The sequence below is a fragment of the Mandrillus leucophaeus genome, unplaced genomic scaffold, assembly GCF_000951045.1.
Source record: "Mandrillus leucophaeus isolate KB7577 unplaced genomic scaffold, Mleu.le_1.0 Scaffold71, whole genome shotgun sequence".
In the NCBI taxonomy this organism is placed as follows: Eukaryota; Metazoa; Chordata; class Mammalia; order Primates; family Cercopithecidae; genus Mandrillus; species Mandrillus leucophaeus.
This window is the reverse complement of record NW_012107697.1, coordinates 156,249-174,622: the sequence shown is the minus strand read 5'-3', so window position 1 is coordinate 174,622 and position 18,374 is coordinate 156,249. Positions and strand designations below refer to the sequence as shown.

General features: G+C 46.2%; 1 protein-coding gene across 1 annotated transcript in view; it reads right to left on the bottom strand.

Moving 5' to 3' along the window:
• Window positions 1-18,374, bottom strand: part of CEP164 (centrosomal protein 164kDa) — a 105,855-nt gene that overhangs the window by 69,817 nt on the left and 17,664 nt on the right. Inside the window, exons 4-7 of the mRNA XM_011965001.1 lie at window positions 12,398-12,596; window positions 2,482-2,640; window positions 1,939-2,073; window positions 974-1,051 (exon numbers count right to left, since the gene is read on the bottom strand). Of these exons, the coding sequence (XP_011820391.1) occupies window positions 974-1,051; window positions 1,939-2,073; window positions 2,482-2,640; window positions 12,398-12,596 (571 nt within the window). The remainder of the gene's footprint in view (window positions 1-973; window positions 1,052-1,938; window positions 2,074-2,481; window positions 2,641-12,397; window positions 12,597-18,374) is intronic.

Sequence of the window (18,374 nt, the reverse complement as noted above, 5' to 3'; positions counted from 1 at the left end):
AAAAAAAAGAATAGTTAGAGAAATATGGCCGGGTGCGGTGGCTCACGCCTATAATCCCAAAACTTTGGGAGGCCAAGGTGGGCGGATCACGAGGTCAGGAGATCCAGACCATCCTGGCTAACATGGTGAAACCCCATCTCTACCAAGAATACAAAAAATTAGCCAGGCGTAGTGGTGGGCGCCTATAGTCCCAGCTGCTTGGGAGGTTGAGGCAGGAGAATGGCGTGAACACGGGAAGCGGAGCTTGCAGTGAGCTGAGATCACGCCACTGCACTCCAGCCTGGGTGACAGAGCAAGACTCCGTCTCAAAAAAAAAAAAAAAGAAAGAAATATTTTGAGAAACGTTATATTTAAATGAATACATTAGACACTAAACAAAGGATACATGGTAGGGAAAGCTCCTTTCTAGGTACAAAAACACATGGCTGGGCACAATGGCTCACACCTGTAATTCTAGCACTTTGGGAGACCAAGACGGAAGGACTGCTTGAGGTCAGGAGTTTGAGACCAGTCTGGTCAACAGAGAGACCTCGTCTCTGCAAAAAAGGTAAAAAGTAGCCAGGCATGGGTGCGCATGCCTGTAGTCCTAACTACTCAGGAGGCTGAGGCGGAGGATCACTTGAACTCAGGAATTCAAAGCAGTGAGCTCTGTTCACACCACTGTAACTCCAGGCTAGGCAACACAGGGAAGCCCTGTCTCTTAAAAAAAAAAAAAAAAAACTACTGGAGGTTTTAGGTATTACAATAACATAATGAGTGTTGACATTTGTTTGTTTAGAGGCAGGGTCTGGAAGGGACAGGAATCCATTCATTTATTCTTGTCCTCCCCCAAACCCCAGAAATCCCATCTGGAAGGACTGGGACACAACGGTTGTTTTTCCAAATATGCATTACAACAAAGCAGGGGGGCTTAATAAAAACAGGAGGGATATGCCAGGCTGACACATTTGCCTGTAGGGATTAGGGCTCTTACCTCATACTCAAAGTCAACCCCCAGTGCCCCAATGTCCAGGTGTAGGTTCTTAAGAGGCTCACTTGAGCTGTGGACACTCTAGAAACAAAAATGATGACAAGTGTAAGTCTGAGGAAACTGGTCAACCCAGGGTGAGGGGTGTGCAGAGGGAAAAGCGGGGCACTGCTGAGCTGCCAGGCGGGCCCAGGCAGGGCTTCAGAGGACTTGGGGCAGGACCACCACTGAGGCAGCCTCACTAAACGGCTCTCCATCCAGCACAAACTATGCTGTGCACCAAGCAAGTGGCCAAGGTGCTTTCTGCTGGCTGTATTTTCTGGATCAGATCTAGAAGGTATAATAGACTGCTCAAGAAATGAAGCTGGGGGCCAAAAAAAAATCTTGCTTTTTTAAAAAGAAGCACAGAGATCAGCCAAAGGTAGAAACAATCCATATATATTCATCAACAGATGAGTAGATAAACAAAATGTGGCATATCCATACCATGGAATATTACTCAGCCTTAAAAAGGACCAAAGTTCTAATACATGCTACAACATAGATGAACCTTGAAACATTATGCTAAGTGAAATAAGGCCGACACAAAAGGACAAATATTGTATAATTCCTCTTATATGAGGTCCTAGAATAGGTAAATTCATAGACACAGAAAGCAGATTAGGTTTCCAAGGACGGAGGGAGAGGGAATAGGAAGTTATCATTCAATAGGTACACAGTTTCTATTTGGGATGATGAACAAGTTCTAGAAATGAACAGTGGGGGGTGGAGTGCAGAAAAAAAAAAGAAATGGATAGTGGTGTTGGGTGCACACATTGTGAAGGTAATTAATACCACTGAATTTTAACTTTAAAATGGTTAAAAGGGCAAATTTTATGTTACATATTTTTTCTATCACAGCAAAAACATTTTCAAAAGGAAAAAATATAGCACGGAGGGTTTCCAGGCCAGGGAGGGGACTTCATCATTACCTGGTTGTCACTTTCCTCCTCATCCTCCTCATTAGTTTCTTCTCCTAAAGCCAAGAGGCTGAGAGCAGTCTTGTCCTCATGTATGGAGCCCAGGAGACCCTTTGTATAAGCAGAGGTCTTGAGACCCTGCAAAGGCTTCAAAATAGAGAAGGACAGTCAAAGGACTCACTTGAAGACCTTTGGAATGACCTTTAGAATGCTCCTCCCCACTCTCTATGTCAATGTCTCCCAGATCAAGTCCCACCATGTCCATGAAGCTGACCTGGCGACTGCAGCTCACACCAATGACTCCCTTCACCCACTCCTACTGCCTTGACTGCAGAGACTCAGAAATCAGCACTGATGTCCCTACAGCATGCGTCTATCCTCCACAGCCCAGAGTCCACATTCATACAGGTGTGAATTACATTTTCCCAACTGGATTACGAACTCTGAGGACTCTACCGATTCCGTCTATTTCTCACCCCTAGGCCATAGTCCCTAATATGGTACACGGCGGCCCCACAGGAACTACAGACACTGAACACAAGAGAAAGTACTTACCAGCATGAGTTCTCCAAGCTGACGTCCAGACTCCACTGAGCTCCCCAGGCTCACGCTTTGAGATCCACGAAGGGCAGAGGGTGGGGTATCCACAAGGCCTCGTAAAGGAGCCAGGCCCCCAAGAGGAACATGAACTGGGGCTAATGAGGAACCCAGGGCCTGGGCAACAGAAAACATCTTGTTACAATCCAAGAAACCATGTGGCTCTGAAAGTGTCGGAGACAGATATAAAAATAAAACATCTAAATCCTGCACGCTCAAATTTAAACCACCTCCGCTCAGAGGCTGCTAATGAAACACAACATCCAGAAATTACCATTGTGCCAACTGTGTGAGAAATCACAGGCTGGTTTCCTGATTCTCATAAGTCTCATGCTGTCTCACAGTAAACAGTTCTTTAACATCTGGCAGATGCCGCATGGGGTTCCGCTCTCCTTTCAGAAGCCACATAGGAGGCCGGGCGCGGTGGTTCATGCCTGTAATCCCGGCACTTTGGGAGGCCAAGCCGGGTGGATTACGAGGTCAGGAGTTTGAGACCAGCCTGGCCAGTATAGTGAAACCCTATCTCTACTAAAAAACACAAAAATTAGCCGGGTGTGGTGGCATGCGCTTACAGTCCCAGCTACTCGGGAGGCTGAAGCAGGAGAATCACTTGAAACCAGGAGGCGGAGGTTGCAGTGAGCCAAGATCACACCACTGCACTCCAACCTGGCGACAGAGCAAGACTCTGTCTCAAAAAAAAAAAAAAAAAAAAAAAAAAGGCCAGGAGCAGTGGTTCACACCTGTAATTCCAGCATTTTGGGAGGCCGAGGTGGGCGGATCACCTGAGGTCAGGAGTTCTAGACCAGCCTGGCCAACATGGTGAAACCCTGTCTCTACTAAAAATATAAAAATTAGCTGGGCATGGTGGTGCATGCCTGTAATCCCAGCTACTCAGGAGGCTGAGGCAAGAGAATCACTTGAACCTGGGAGGTGGAGGTTGCAGTGACCCAAGATCACACCGCTGCACTCCAGCCTGGGCGACAGAGTGAGGCTCTGTCTCAAAAAAATAATAATAAATAATAAATAAAATAAAATAAAAGCCATATAAGAAGGATGCAGGAGGGGAAAGCAGAGACAAATCCTCATCTAGCAGAAGAATTCTCAATTGATAAAGTTTAAAATTGATGAGTCAAGAAAAAGCAGTCTAAGTGTATTATTTACAAAGATGGACGTAAACACCACAACAGAATGGTTGCCTTTGAGGAGGGCTCTGCACAGTGAAGTGCTAGACTTTCTTATATGCCTTTTAGTACTACTTGACTTTTTAAACTACGGACATGCACTACTCTGATGAAAATCTAAGGCCAAGGCACAGTGGCTCACATCTGTAATCCCAGCACTTTGGGAGCCCAAGGTGGGAAGATCACTTAAGGCCAGGAGTTCAAGACCAGCCTGGGCAACATAGCAAGACCCCATTCCTACAAAAATATTTTAAAGATGAGCCAGATGGGGTAGCATGCACCTGCAGTCCCAGCTACTCAGGAGGCTGAGGAGGAAGGACTGCTTGAGCCCAGGAGCTGGAGGCTACAGTGAGCTCTGATGGCACCACTGTACTCCAGCCTGGGCAATAGAACAAGACCCTATCTCAGACCAGCCTAGGCAACACAGTGAGACCCTGTCTCTACAAAAAAATTAGTGGGACATGGTGACACATGCCTGTGGTCCCAGCTACCTGGGAGGCTGAGGCGGCAAGATCAATTAAGCCCAGGAGTTCAAGGTTACAGTGAGATATAACCACTGCACTCCAGCCTGGGAGACAGAGCGAGACCCTGCCTCTAAAAAATAAAAATGACCCTGTCTGGAAAAAAATCAGCACTAACTACAACAAAAATACACATGAGCAACAGAAGAAGGACTCTCTCCCCTTTCCACTGATGAGGAAGGTGGCTGAAAGGAGCCTTGCCGAAGGGCAGTAGTGGGGCTGACCAGGTCCCTTCTTTTCCCTGTTCTCCTTCCTGCAAGCAAGGGCTGGGGAAAGAAATCAGGCTACGCGTCAGAATTCGTGAGACCTCCCGCTATTCACAGACTCTCTGATTCTCAGTTTACTCATCTGCAAGATGGAGATGATGTGTGCCTTGCCACCTGACTAGGTGTGCAGAGAAGCTCAAGGAGATGAGTGCTAGGGGCCTTTGTGAGTGGCCCAGGGCTACACCAACATTATAAAATTGCCACCATCACAGGGATTCACATTACAATAATCTAGACTTATCAGAAGCAAAGATGGCAATCTGGTGACAATTTACAAAGACCCCTTCAAAATTCATTTCTCAAACTTAAAATGTCTCAGATGACACAAAAATTCCAATCCTCCCTAATCCCACAAGGACCGAAGAGAGAAAAGGAAACCCAGAGGCAGCCAGGCTGAGGTTCCAAAGATCCATCTTCTCACCTGTAGCCTAAGCCTAGGGGCCAGACCAGTGGGTGGGTTCCCAGGAGGGCCCATTTCTGCATCAGATGCTCATCAGGAAAGTAAGGTGAGAACCACTCCTGAGCTTCTGCAGGTCCACAATCATCTGGCCTGTTGTAGAACATCTTTGTGAAGGAGAAAACGAGCTGATAACCATAACACTGGCCAGCAGTGCGCTGGCTAAACACCTTCCATGCGATGTCTCATTTTACCCTCACAACCACCTGAGACTGGCTCTGCCATTATCCACAGTCCCCATATGAACAAATGGAGGTTGGTGAGGTCAAGAACCCTGCCCAGGCTGGGCGCGGTGGCTCACACCTATAATCCCAGAACTTTGGGAGGCTGAGGCGGGCAGATTACCTAAGGTCAGGAGTTCAAGACCAGCCTGGCCAATATGGTGAAACCCTGTCTCTACCAAAAAAAAATTTAAAAATTAGCCGGGTGTGGTGGCAGGTGCCTGTAATTCCAGCTACTGAGGGAGGCTTAGCTGGGTGTGGTGGCAGGTGCCTGTAATCCCAGCTACTGAGGGAGGTTGAGGCTCCTCAACCCGGGAGACAGAAGTTGCAGTGAGGTGAGATCATGCCACTGCACTCCAGCCTGGGTTACAGAATGAGGCCCTGTCTTAAAAAAAAAAAAAAAAAAGAACCCTGCCCAAAGTTACAGAGCCAGTGAGGGGCAGAGATGGGATTGGAACCCAAGGCTATGTCTAAAACAGTACTTTACACCAGCTCTGGCTGTGGCAGAAAAAAAAGCCTAGGACATACATGGTCCCCGACACCTCTAACCCCAGTACTTTCAGAAGCCAAGGCAGGAGGATCACTTTAGGCCAGGAGTTCAAGACTGGCCTGGGCAACATAGTAAGACCCCATGTCTACAAAAACTAATTTTTAATTAGCTGGGTATGGTGGTACACACCTGTAGTCCCAGCTACTTGGGAGGATTGCTTAAGCCCAGGAGCTCAAGGCTGCAGTGAGCTACCATCACTGAACTCCAGCATGAACAACAGAACAAAACTCTGGTCTCTTAAGAAAAAAAAAAGGGTGGGGGGCTGGGGGGAAGAGCCCAAGAAAGCTTTTTCAAGGTAAATTGGGCAAACCAGGCATGCTCCTCCTGGTTTCAGCCCTTCTAACCATCCCATGTATCAGCAAGCAAAATTATCCCCACACTGTATTTATGGAAAATTACAGACTCCTAACATGGCTAATTTGCTAACGTGCTGGGGGCTTGAGGGAGGGAGACAAGCATGCTGAGGGCTTCGTTCTCCCAGGCCTTGACCAAATCAGCAGTTAGCGGGGAAATTATACATTCCTGGCTCCTAGCTGATCATCTTCTGTAGACGGCCATTAACTCTGAGTATGGGGCTATGCATGGAGTTGTCCTTCAGAGCAGATAAACTTACTGCCACTGGGCTAATTAAAACTTTCAGGATAATCTGCAGCTTATCCGATATTTATAGTGCTTCAGTAGTTATTAAAGCTAACAGAGAACCAATGCAAGCCAGCAATTAGGAAGCAGAGCAAACAACTGGGTAAAGCCACAGCTGGGCAACAGCAAAAGAATAGCTGGAGAAATTCAGATTGATCCCCATGGTCTCTGATCCAACTTGACTTCTGAATGAAGAATATGGTGAGTCTTTAAAGGGACAAAGGGAGAATGATAGGGCAAGGTCAGCCATTTGATAAATCCCAGTAGGGGAGGAAGTGAACTCAAGAGTGAAGTCACAAATACGGTCTACACAAGTCTGACACAGGTTATCCATGTGGTTTTCTGGGGACGCTAGGAGGCAAAGAGCAGAAGCAGCTCACTGGATGGCAGAGAGAGGTTCTGGCCTCCGTCTCTCATGAATATTAGCTCTCAGGCCAGGCATGGCAGTTCACACCTGTAATCCCAGCACTTTGGGAGACCGAAGCAGGCAGATCACTTGAGGTCAGGAGTTTGAGACCAGCCTGGCTAACATGGCAAAACTCTGTCTCTACTAAAAATACAAAAACTAGCCAGGTGTGTTTGCACACGCCTGTAGTCCCAGCTACTCAGGAGGCTGAGGCATAAGAATAGCTTGAACCCGGGAGGTGGAGTTTCAGTGATCCGAGATGACACCACTGCACTCCAGTCTGGGCGACAAAGCAAGACTGTCTCAAAAAAATAAAAAAATTAAAAGAAAGAATATTAACTCTCTAATCAGGTGCAGTGGCTCATGTCTATAATCCCAGCACTTGGGGAGGCCAAGGCGGGTGGATTGCTTAAGACCAGGAGTTCGAGACCAGCCTGGCCAACATAGCAAAACTACATTTCTACTAAAAACACAAAAAAATTGGCTGGTGAGCACCTGTAATCCCAGCTATTGGAGAGGCTGAGGCACGAAAATCGCTTGAACCTGGGATTCAAGCGATGGAGGTGCAAATTGCAGTGAGCCAAGATCCACTGCACTCCAGCCTGGGCGACAGAACAAAACCCTGTCTAAAAATAAAATAAAATAAAAATAAAAATAAAACATGATATTAACTTTCTGGTTCTGTGTGATTTCAAGAAGAGATAAGTTCAGAGCTTTGGGGTAGGCTGCCTATGTGGAAGGACCTCTCTCTAGAATCAGCTGATAGGAAAAGCTTCCCAAATCCCAGGAAGGTGTTTATATGCCAGGATTAGCGACGTTCTGCTCACCCTCAAAACTGATCAAGTTCAAGGCACACGAACCACCTATGAATTACAATTATAGCCAGGGAAGGGAAATCATAGATACCCTCAGCCCTATCTTGCAGGTGATGGCGTAGAGGAAACTTCAAATATGTGTCATCCCATAAAATGGCCATTTGGGTAGTTAAAGGGCCAGCAGTTACCAAGGAAGGGTGGGTAACAGGAACACAGGCCTGACAGCTGTGGTAAGACACCAACTCCACCTGCTCCCTCCCTGCCAAGTTTAGGCCTTTAGGCCACGCTCACTAAGAAGCCTACCTGGTTGAAATGCTGCATCTTGCCTGGCTCTGTAGCAAGCCCGCCGATGGAGCTCTGCTGGACTAGCCCCTGCCTGAGGGGGCTGCTGCTTGGCTGGAAGTGGGCTTGCTGAGAGGCCTCCTGCCCAGCAGGGGCAAGGGCCACCTCCTGAGGATGTTCCAGCAGCTCTGGCTCCCATGATAGAAGCCTTGAGTCCCTCTCCAGGACTCTGATGGCCTCGTGCTCACCCTCACTAGACATCCTAGAAGACTCAGCTGCCATGCAACAGCCTGTGCTGGCGCTGTGTCTACACGGCATGTCCTGCATGCTCTCAGGCAGCCCCAGGCCCTCCGGCCACCTGGAGATCTTGACCATCTGCAGGATGTGCTGGTAGAACCTCTGATCCTCAGAGTAGTCTTCACTTTCTGACTGCTCCTCGACAGGGCTCTGCATGTGGGACATGTGAGGAACTGAGAAGGGGCTGAAGTGTTGATCTCTGAAACCTGAGTCTGACTGAGCCACACCCTCCTCAGATCCCCGTGAGCTCTGCAGGTTCCAAGGGAAGTTGTTCACCTCGTCCAGGACGGGAGAGCCCAGGTGTAAGGCCAGGCTGCTGCTGCTGCTGCTGCTACCGCTGCTGCTGCTGTTCTCCAAGTCAGGCCCAGACACACTAGGCTTCTCATCTTTACAAGGGAGCTCTGCAGACCCGAGGGTCTGTCTCTTCTCACCGGCAGGAGGCTCCCCGGGGGCCCTCCCTGAAAGGGGATTCTGAGCTGGTTCTGATGTCAGGGTTTCAGGTGATATTAGCAAGAGCCCCTGAGGTAGACTTTCAACTAAGGCCCCTAGAGCCTCAGGGTCACTGGGCTCTGTTTCCTTGCAGCTTCCTGGGATATCCTTATTGACAAGCTTGGAGACCTGTTCCATCCACAGTCCGGGAGGTTCTCTCCTCCTCCTCCCACTGCCTACGCTCCCACCTTCCCCAGAAACTCCCTGCCAGCTCAGGTCTTCAGTAGGGCTGCTATCTAACAACAACTTGCTCTTCCTGGCAGGCAACATGTGGCCAGAAGAACAAGAGGACAGGGAGGGCTCCTCCTCAGGGGATGATGTGGGAATGGGGCTTTGGCCCTTGTCCCCTCCAGGGCCAGTGGAGCTCAGTTTGGCTAAGCTGTGGCTGTGCTGCTCCCCTTTCAGCGGCAGGCCCTTGATGGCTTCAGAAAGCTTTGAGTGGACAGGGGCCTGGCTCCTGCTTTCTACCACATCCTGCACATTTTGGAGAAGCCCAGTGTTCTGAGGGGCTGGAGTGCCCAGTTTCTGCTGTCTGCTCCTCATTTCCAGCTCTTCTGTTTCAGGGTCTGAAAACCCCAGGTAGATTTTCTCTGTCGCCTTCTGGAGTTTCTCCAGACCCTGCTGATCACCTAATTCTCTCCTGCATTGGGCTGAGGCCCTGCCTAAAATTTTCTCCATGTCAGCAAAGACCTGGTGGATTTGGGAAGTTTGGCCTTTGAAGAGTGGCTGCAGCTTTCTGGGAAGGGCACCCATGAAACGCCAGGGGGTGTCGCCCAGCATGCCTGGGCTCTTTCCTTTGTTATAGGATCCCTCACTTCTAGCCTGAATCTCTTGATCTAGGTCCAGATCAGGAAGCCCAGGTGCTGACGGAGGGGACAGGCTGCAGAGAAAGGATGAAGGAGGCAGAAGTCCCTTCTCAGGCTGCGTTTCCTAGATGGGTATATAAACATGCAGAGAAAACGAAGACAAAGCACTTCTGATTTACACTTGCTACCTCACCCCTTGGTAAGCCCTCAGCAGAAACCCACCCTCTCTATTCAAAGTAAAGCACAAACTGAAGAGGGAAGAAAAGATAAAAACTCTCTTGGGCTGAAAATATATTGTTTTCTAGGCTCCAGTTTCCTTATTTACAAAGAGGAGGCTGGACTAGATCAATGGTTTGCAAACCTTGCTCCATGGAACCTGGGAAGTTCAGTACCTTGGGGTACTATATTGTGCATGTGACAGAGAAGAGGTGTCACAAAGACCTACACTGCCAAGTTCAACCAAAGAAGCTCCATTTCTTTTTGTATAAGCTGGACCTCTATAGAGGAACTGACTTGAAGACAGGGCTCTATTACAAACTAAAGTCTGAAAATCGCTAACCAGACTATCCCTAATGTACTATCCAGCTCTCAGATTCTGTGATTGATTAGTTTTATAAAATGCACCAACCTTGGGCCGTGTGTGGTGACTCATGTCTGTAATCACAGCACTTTAGGAGGCTGGGGCGGGTGGATCACTTGAGGTCAGGAGTTCGAGACCAGCCTGGCCAACATGGTGAAACCTCATCTCTACTAAAAATACAAAAAATTAGCTGGGCACAGTAGTGGGCGCCTATAATCCCTGCTTCTTGGGAGGCTGAGGCACGAAAATTGCTTGAACCCAGGGGGCAGAGGTTGCAGTGAGCCAAGATCATGCCACTGCACTCCAGCCTGGGCAACAGAGCAGGACGCTGTCTCAAAAAAAAAAAAAAAAGAAGAAGAAAAAAAAAAAAAAAGTCCACCAACCTTATCAAGGACACCCAGAAATTTTTTAACAGGGAGAGAAGAGAAGCATAACAAATGACCCGAGACTTGAAAACTCAGTCTAGCATTGTCTACCAAGTGAACCAGTTGGTATTGTTGAAAGACCTCCACATGGTCACAGACCCTCTGGGCTAGAAAAACTTCTAAAAAATTAACCACCCCTCTACAAACATTCACACTGAACCCCAGTTGGCTGTGAGTGCACACCTCCAGAGAGTCCAAACCACTTGCGTCCAGGCTGCCTGCCTGGCTGAGAGCTGTCCCCTGGACAAACTCAAGTTTGAGGCACCTGTCCTGAGCCCTAAGAACCAGACTGACAGTGCAGGGCTGTCCCATTTTCTTCACTTCCTGCAATCATGGAAGGAACTCTTTTTAACAGAGGGCTCTAAGAACCCAATCACACATCTACATCTCAGTCCTTTACCCAGCTCTCCACCTCAGAACCCTCACTTCATTCCGTCTCCCGCCTTTCGTCAAGCCACAGTCTGCCCAGATGCCTGACTACCATTTCAAATAATCCGGGGTCCGTGAAAAGCCCTGTGGCCACCTTTTGCCATTCGAAAACATGACATTGGAAAATCTAGCCTAGCTGGAAATTATCTGCCCTCTTTTCTCCATCTGGAGGAATGGGCTTGTTACCGTGTTTCTCAAAACATGAGTAGTATGTCAGGGAGGGGAGGGAAGAGAGAAGTGTCTGCGGAGCTTGGACCAGAGGAAGCACAAGGCTCTGGAGGGAAATAAAAGCTGTAAGAGCAAAACAAGTGGACCACTGAAGAGGGCTGAAACGATGTTCCCAGTGCTCGCCACGGGCTGAGCTGAGTTCCTATGTCCCTCTCTCTCTTCAGCATGCCCCACCTGCCCCAGGCCTGGGTAAAGGGACCACTACAGCATTCTGGGAGAGCCTGGGCCTCACTTTGGTATGGCTCCAGGTCTTAGTTGCTCCACCTAAATCATGTGGGCAATAACTCCACCTCCTAGGTTCAGACGTACTAAAGGGACAAATGAAACAATAATTAATATGAATACTTTGAACTCAAATACAAAAGCTACTTATAACCAAGGAAATCAGGCTGGGCGTGGTGGCTCTCGCCTATAATCCCAGCACTTTGGGAGGCTGAGGCTGGTGGATCACTTGAGGTTAGGAGTTTGAGACCAGCCTGGCCAACATGGTGAAACCCCATCTCTACTAAAAATACAAAAATTAGCCAGGCATGGTGGCGGACACCTGTAGTCCCAACTACTCAGGAGGTTGTGGCAGAATTGCTTGAGCCTGAAAGGCAGAGGTTGCAGTGAGCTGAGATCACGCCACCGTACTCCAGCCTGGGTGACAGAGCGAGACTCCGTCTCAAAAAAAACAACAACAAGGAAATCACATGGCAATTAAACTTCAGTTACCCACCACTCACTGAGGACACTGGCAAAAATCTAGATGAGCAGATAAAGCCCAAGGCTTTTCTCTGGAATCTTGAAGGCACCCGGTGTTTTGACAACTAAATTATGGCTACATCTGATATCTAGGAATTCACACCGCCTTAAGACAAATAAGGAACCCACACTGGGGAGGCCTGACTCTGAACAGGAGAAAGGACACTTCACTCAGCTCACTGGCCTCTGCCAACCGCCTTCAGTTCCCGCTCTCCAGAGCAGCCGATGCCATTACTGCTACTACTACTGCAAAAACCATTCTCAGAAGAGGACTCTGTCTCATCAATCCTATTAGGTAACATGCACTTCCCAAGTGGGGAGAAAAGGAAATGTGTAGACATGGCAACAACTTCCAGAATTCCAAAAGCTGAAAGGAAAATCGACCAGAAGACAGGCAAAGTTTAGATGATATACTATCAAGAATTTACCATATTCTGACTGTTGTCTTCAACCTCCCAGCTGCAGACACCTAGAGGTTCCCAATGTCCCTCCAGATTTCAGCCCTGGCCTCTCTGGGAGGAGGCATCCACTGACTCACCAGGGAACTTTTGGGGGTCTCTTTGTCCTTCTTGTCTTTCTTTTCCTTTTTTTTTTTCTTCTTCTTAACGGTCCCAGAAGTTGACAGCTTTGCCCGCTCTTGGATCACCAAGTTCCGATAGTGTTCGTCACATGGATGGTCCCACATAGACTGCCCGTTGGCAAAGTTGAAATAGTAAATGTCACCTGTGATGTCCTGGCTGGGGACGGGCAGAGTTCAGAAGTTAGTCCCTGCTCAGTTACAAAAGAAGAAAAAGAAAAAGAGGGGAAAAAAAGAAAAAGGGAGAGCAGGTAAAAGAGGAGGAACAGCGGGGGTGGAAAAGGGAGGGAGAAGATGGAATGAGAGGGGTTAAGAGCCGAGGGAAGGAAAGGATTAACACAGAGTCAAAGGGTACCATTTGGTTAAGAAGGAGTTAGCTTAGATATAGGAAGAAAGGATTGGGATACCTAATCTCTATATGCTGATGTATAATCACTGCAGTTCTTGAGAATGCATGCTGGACTAGTATAGGAACAAACTTGGTTTTATTTAGATGGAGAAGTATAAAAACTATAGTATGTTGAACATAAGTGCTAGGATAAATCTTAATATTTTAATAAACAGTCTGAGGAAGAACAATGCATTGTGAGAGCTCTGGTTTTACAGAAGACTCTAAACTCATAAGAAGCAATAATCCTGCCGGGCGTGGTGGCTCACGCCTGTAATCCCAGCTACTCAGGAGGCGGAGGCAGGTCAGGAGTTCAAGACCAGCCTGACCAACATGGAGAAACCCCATCTCTACTAAAAATACAAAATTAGCTGGGGTGGTGGTGGGCGCCTGTAATCCCAGCTACTCGGGAGGTTGAGGCAGGAGAATCACTTGAACCCAGGAGGCAAGATCATGCCATTGCACTCCAGCCTGGGCAACAAGAGCGAAACTCCATCAAAAAAAAAAAAAAAAAAGTAATAATCCAAGCTAGTGTGGACCAATGGTAGAAGAAAATAATGTAGGAGGTATATTTCAAGAATCTGTGTTTCAACATGGACAAGTCCAAAATAAGCCACTCATCTCATCCACCATTAACAACAATCTATTAGGACAGCTAACAGGAAAAATGAAGTCCACTCACAACAGTAATGCAAAATATTTTATACTCACGCATAAACCTAAAATGTGCAAAATCTTTATAGAGTTTTACTGACAAGTCAGAAAAAAGAAAAACACCCACGGGAGAGGCATTCAGTATTCCAGAACAGAAAGACTCAAGTCTGTAAAGATGTCAATAATCCCAAAATTAATATATAAATCCAATACAATCCCAATCAAGCTCCTTATGAAATCTGACAAGCCGAATCTCAATTCAAACATAAGAGCAAACGAAAAATAAATGAGAAAATGAGCAGAAATAAAAAAAATCAGGGGTAAAAAAGGACACTGATAGAAGATATGCAAATGACCAATAAGCACATGAAAAGATGTTCCACATCACTAAACATTGGGAAAATGCAAATCAAAACTATTCTGAAATGCTACTTCACACCGTAAGCATGGCTATTATCAAAAATCTAAAAAATGAGCCTTGGCAACATAGTGAGACCCTGTCTCTACAAAAAATGAAAAAAATTAGCCAGGCACAGTGACACACATCTGTAGTTCCAGTTACTCAGGAGACTTGAGGTGGGAGGATCGTTTGAGCCCAGGAGTTCAAGGCTACAAGGCTGGGTGTGGTGGCTCACACCGCTAATTCCAGCACTTTGGGAGGCCGGGGCAGGTGGATCACCTTAGGTCAGGAGTTCAAGACCAGCCTGATCAACATGGTGAAATCCCATCTCTACTAAAAAATACAAAAATTGGCTGGGCATAGGGGCTCACGCCTGTAATCCCAGGACTTTGGGAGGCCAAGGTGGGCAGATCACAAGGTCAGGAGTTCAAGACCAGCCTGACCAACATGGTGAAACCCTGTCTCCACTAAAAATACAAAAATTAGCCAGGCGTGGTGGCGCATGCCTGTAATCCCAGCTACTCGGAAGGCTGAGGCAGGAGAATCGTTTGAACGGGGGAGGTGGAGGCTGCAGGGAGCCAAGGTCGCACCACTGCACTCCAGCCTGGGTGACAGAGCAAGACTCCGTCAAAAAAAAAAAATTAGCTGGGCGTGGTGGCATGCACGTATAATTCTAGCTATTTGGGAGGCTGAGTCAGGAGAATCACTTGAACCCAGGAGGTGAAGGTTGCAATGAGCTGAGATTGTGCCATTGACCGCCAGCCTGGCAGACAGAGGAACCCTTGTACACTGCTGGTAGGAACGTAAAATGGTGCTGCCACTTTGGCAAACAGCATGGGGGTTCCTCAAAAAAATTAAATCAAATTTAATATTAAATAAAAATTAAATAATTTTAAAATAGCTGGGTACCATGGTGCACACCTGTAGTCCCAGCCACTTAAGAGGCTGAGGCAGAAGGATCCCTTGAGCCCAGCAGTTTGAGGCTACAGTGAGCTATGATTATGCCACTGCACAGCCTGGGTGACAGAGCAATACCCCATCTCTAAGAAAAAAATTAATTTAATTTATAATAGAATTACCATGTGACCCAGCAATTCCATTTCTGGGCATATACCCAAATGAATTGAAAGCAATAATTCAAACAGCTATTTGTACACCAATAATCACAGCAGCATTATTCACAATAGCCAAAAGACGGAAAGAAGACCAAATGTCCATTGACAGATAAATTGATAAATAGGGCTGGGTACAGTGGCTCACGCCTGTAATCCCAACACTTTGGGAGGCAAAGGTGGGTAGATTACTTGAGGTCAGGAGTTCGAGACCAGCCTGGCCAACATGGTGAAACTCCATTTCTACTAAAAATACAAAATTACCCAGGCATGGTGGCACATGCCTGTAATCCCAGCTACTCAGGAGGCGGAGGCAGGAGAATCGCTTGAACCCAGAAAGCGGAGGTTGCAGTGAGCCAAGGTCGCACCACTACACTCCAGCCTGGGCGACAGAGCGAGACTCTGTCTCAAAAAAAAAAAAAAAAAAGATAAATAGAATGTTGTATATACATGCAATGGAATATTATTCAGCCTTAAGAAAAAATTCTCACGCATGCTACAACATAGATGCACCTTGAGGATATTATGCTAAGTGAAAGAAGTCAGACACAAAAGGACAAATATTGCATAATTCCACCTATATAAAGTACCTAGAATAGGCAAATTCATAGAGCCAGAAAGCTGAATGGTGATTGCCAGAGATTAAGGAGAAAGGAAAATGGGGAATTCATATGTAATGGCTATCGAGTTTCAGTTTGGGGATGAAAAAATTCTGGAGATGAATGGTAGTGATAGCCATGTAACATTGTAAATGTACTTAATGCTGCTGAATTGTCCACTCAAAAATGCTTAAAATGGTAAATTTCATGTTATATATATTTTACCACAATTAAGAAAAAATATATACAAATGTATTGACTTCAGTATGACAAAAGAAAGCATAAACCAAATTAAAAGACATGTGACTGGGATAAAATAGTAGAAATAGTGGTAAGATACCACTACTATTACCCAGAATACCCAGAATTATCAAAGAGTTCTGTCACCTTAACAAAAATAAAAGATAAGCAATCTACTAGACAAAAAGGCAAGAGATATAAACAGGTAAATCACAAAAGATCAACAGATGGCTAACTCAACTCTACAAACAACTTGGGAAATGCAATTTAAAATGATCCATTGTTATTTGTTGCCCTTGGATTGACTTTTTTTTTTATTGACAATTTTTTAATTGATAGTATTTCTAGGCTAGGCACTGTGGCTCATGCCTGTAACCCCAACACTCTAGGAGACTGAGGCAGGTGAATTGCTTGAGCTTAGGAGTTCAAGACCACCCTAAGCAACATGGCATAACCCCATCTCTACAAAAAAAAATACAAAAATTAGCCACACATGGTGACATACACCTGTAGTCCCAGCTACTGGGGAAGCTGAGGTGGGAGGATCTCTTGAGCCCAGGAGTTAGAGGCTGCAGTGAGTCATGATCGTACCACTGTACTCCAGCCTGGACGATAGAGCAAGACTCTATCTCAAAAACAACAACAACAACAAAAACTTCAATATACTAAAAACGGGATAAAAAATTGTCCTTATTTGCAGATTACATTTTTCTACAGGGTAAATATGTCCTAGAGACATTAAAGAAAACCTAAATACTGCAAATGGAAACAGACCATGTTCATGGGTTGAAAGTATTGTTTAAGATGTCAATTTTCCCCAAATTGATTTACAGAGTCAACTCAACCACAATAAAAATCCTAATAGGAAACTGACAAGCTATTCTTTTTTTTGGAGACGGCGTTTCGCTCTTGTTGCCCAGGTTGGAGTGCAAAGGCATGATCTCGGCTCACTGCAACCTCCAACCTGCCAGGTTCAAGTGATTCTCCTGCCTCAGCCTCCCTAGTAGCTGGGATTACAGGCATGTGCCACCACACCCGACTAATTTTGCATTTTTAGTAGAGACGGGGTTTCTCCATGTTAGTCAGACAGGTCTTGAACTCCTGACCTCAAGTGAACTGCCCGCCTTGGCCTCCCAAAGTGCTGGGATTACAGGCATGAGCCACCATGTTCGGCCTCGGAAACTGACAAGCTATTCTAAAATTCATATGGAAATACAAAATACCTAGAATGTGACTTTGAAAATGGAGAACAAAGTTGGAGGATTTACCTTAAATGATTTCAAGATTTATCATAAAACTATATAATCAAGACAGAATGGTACTGGTGTGAAGACAGACAGATAACTCAGTGGAAGAGAGCAGAGGATCCAGAAACAGCCTCACTTCATGGCCAATTAGGAAAATATCTAAATATCCTTCAATATAAGACTAGTCAAATAAATCAAGATTTTTGAAAATTGTGGTACATCTCTACACAGGAAAGTATGCAGCTGATACAAGAAAGAGTAGGCCTACACAAACGGACATAGAAGAACAGTGTATATAATAAAGTGCTTATGTTTAAAACTAAACCATTGTGGGGGGGGTGCATACATGTGTATTAAAAGAGTCTAGAGAGAATTTACCAATTAATAGTAATTACCCTTAGTAAAAGAAGAAGGGTAAAAGATGGGTAAAGAAAAAGAAGGGTAAAAATGTATGTACACCTACGTTTTAATGACTCATTTTATTTGTTTTTGGGACAGGTTCTCTCTCTCCCCGACGCTGAAGTGCAGTGATGCAATCTCGGCTCACTGCAGCCTCAATCTCCCAGGCTAAAGTGATCCTCCTAACTCAGCTTCCGAAGTAGCTGGGACTAAAGGTGCATGTCACCACCCCTACTTAATTTTTGAATTTTCTATAGAGACAGAGTTTCGCCAGATCGCCCAGACTGGTCTCAAACTCCCGAGCTCAAGCAATCCCCCAAACTCGGCCTCTCAAAGTGCTTGGATTATAGGTGTAAGCCACCACGCCTGGCCAATTTATTTTAAAAAGTGAAAAATAGTCTGGGCGCGGTGGCTCATACCTGTAATCCCAGCTACTTGGGAGGCTGAGGCAGGAGAATCGCTTGAACCCAGGAGATGGAGGTTGCAGTGAGCCGAGATCATGCCATTGCACTCCAGTCTGGGCAACAAGAGCGAAACTCCGTCTCAAAAAAAAAAAAAAAAAGATCAAGAAAACAAAGAGCCTGCCATGGGAGGAAAAGCTAGAAGGACTGCGATCCTTCAGCTAAGAGTAAGGCGACAACTGTAATCACTTTGAGCTATGGGCAACACAGTGAATGGTATGAATGGGATGATTACGCCTTGTCTACAAAATTGCACAAAACCAGCAGAAGAGGGGACCCCCAGGATACCTGAGGACCAGTTTGGGATAAGCATAGGGAAATCCCAATCTAAGGTAGGAAGTAAATTTATGGCACTCACTTTAGGGAGACAAGCTGGAGAGAGCTCTATGCATGTGATTAGGAAGAGTAATGCAAGACAGGAGGACACAGTAGACACGG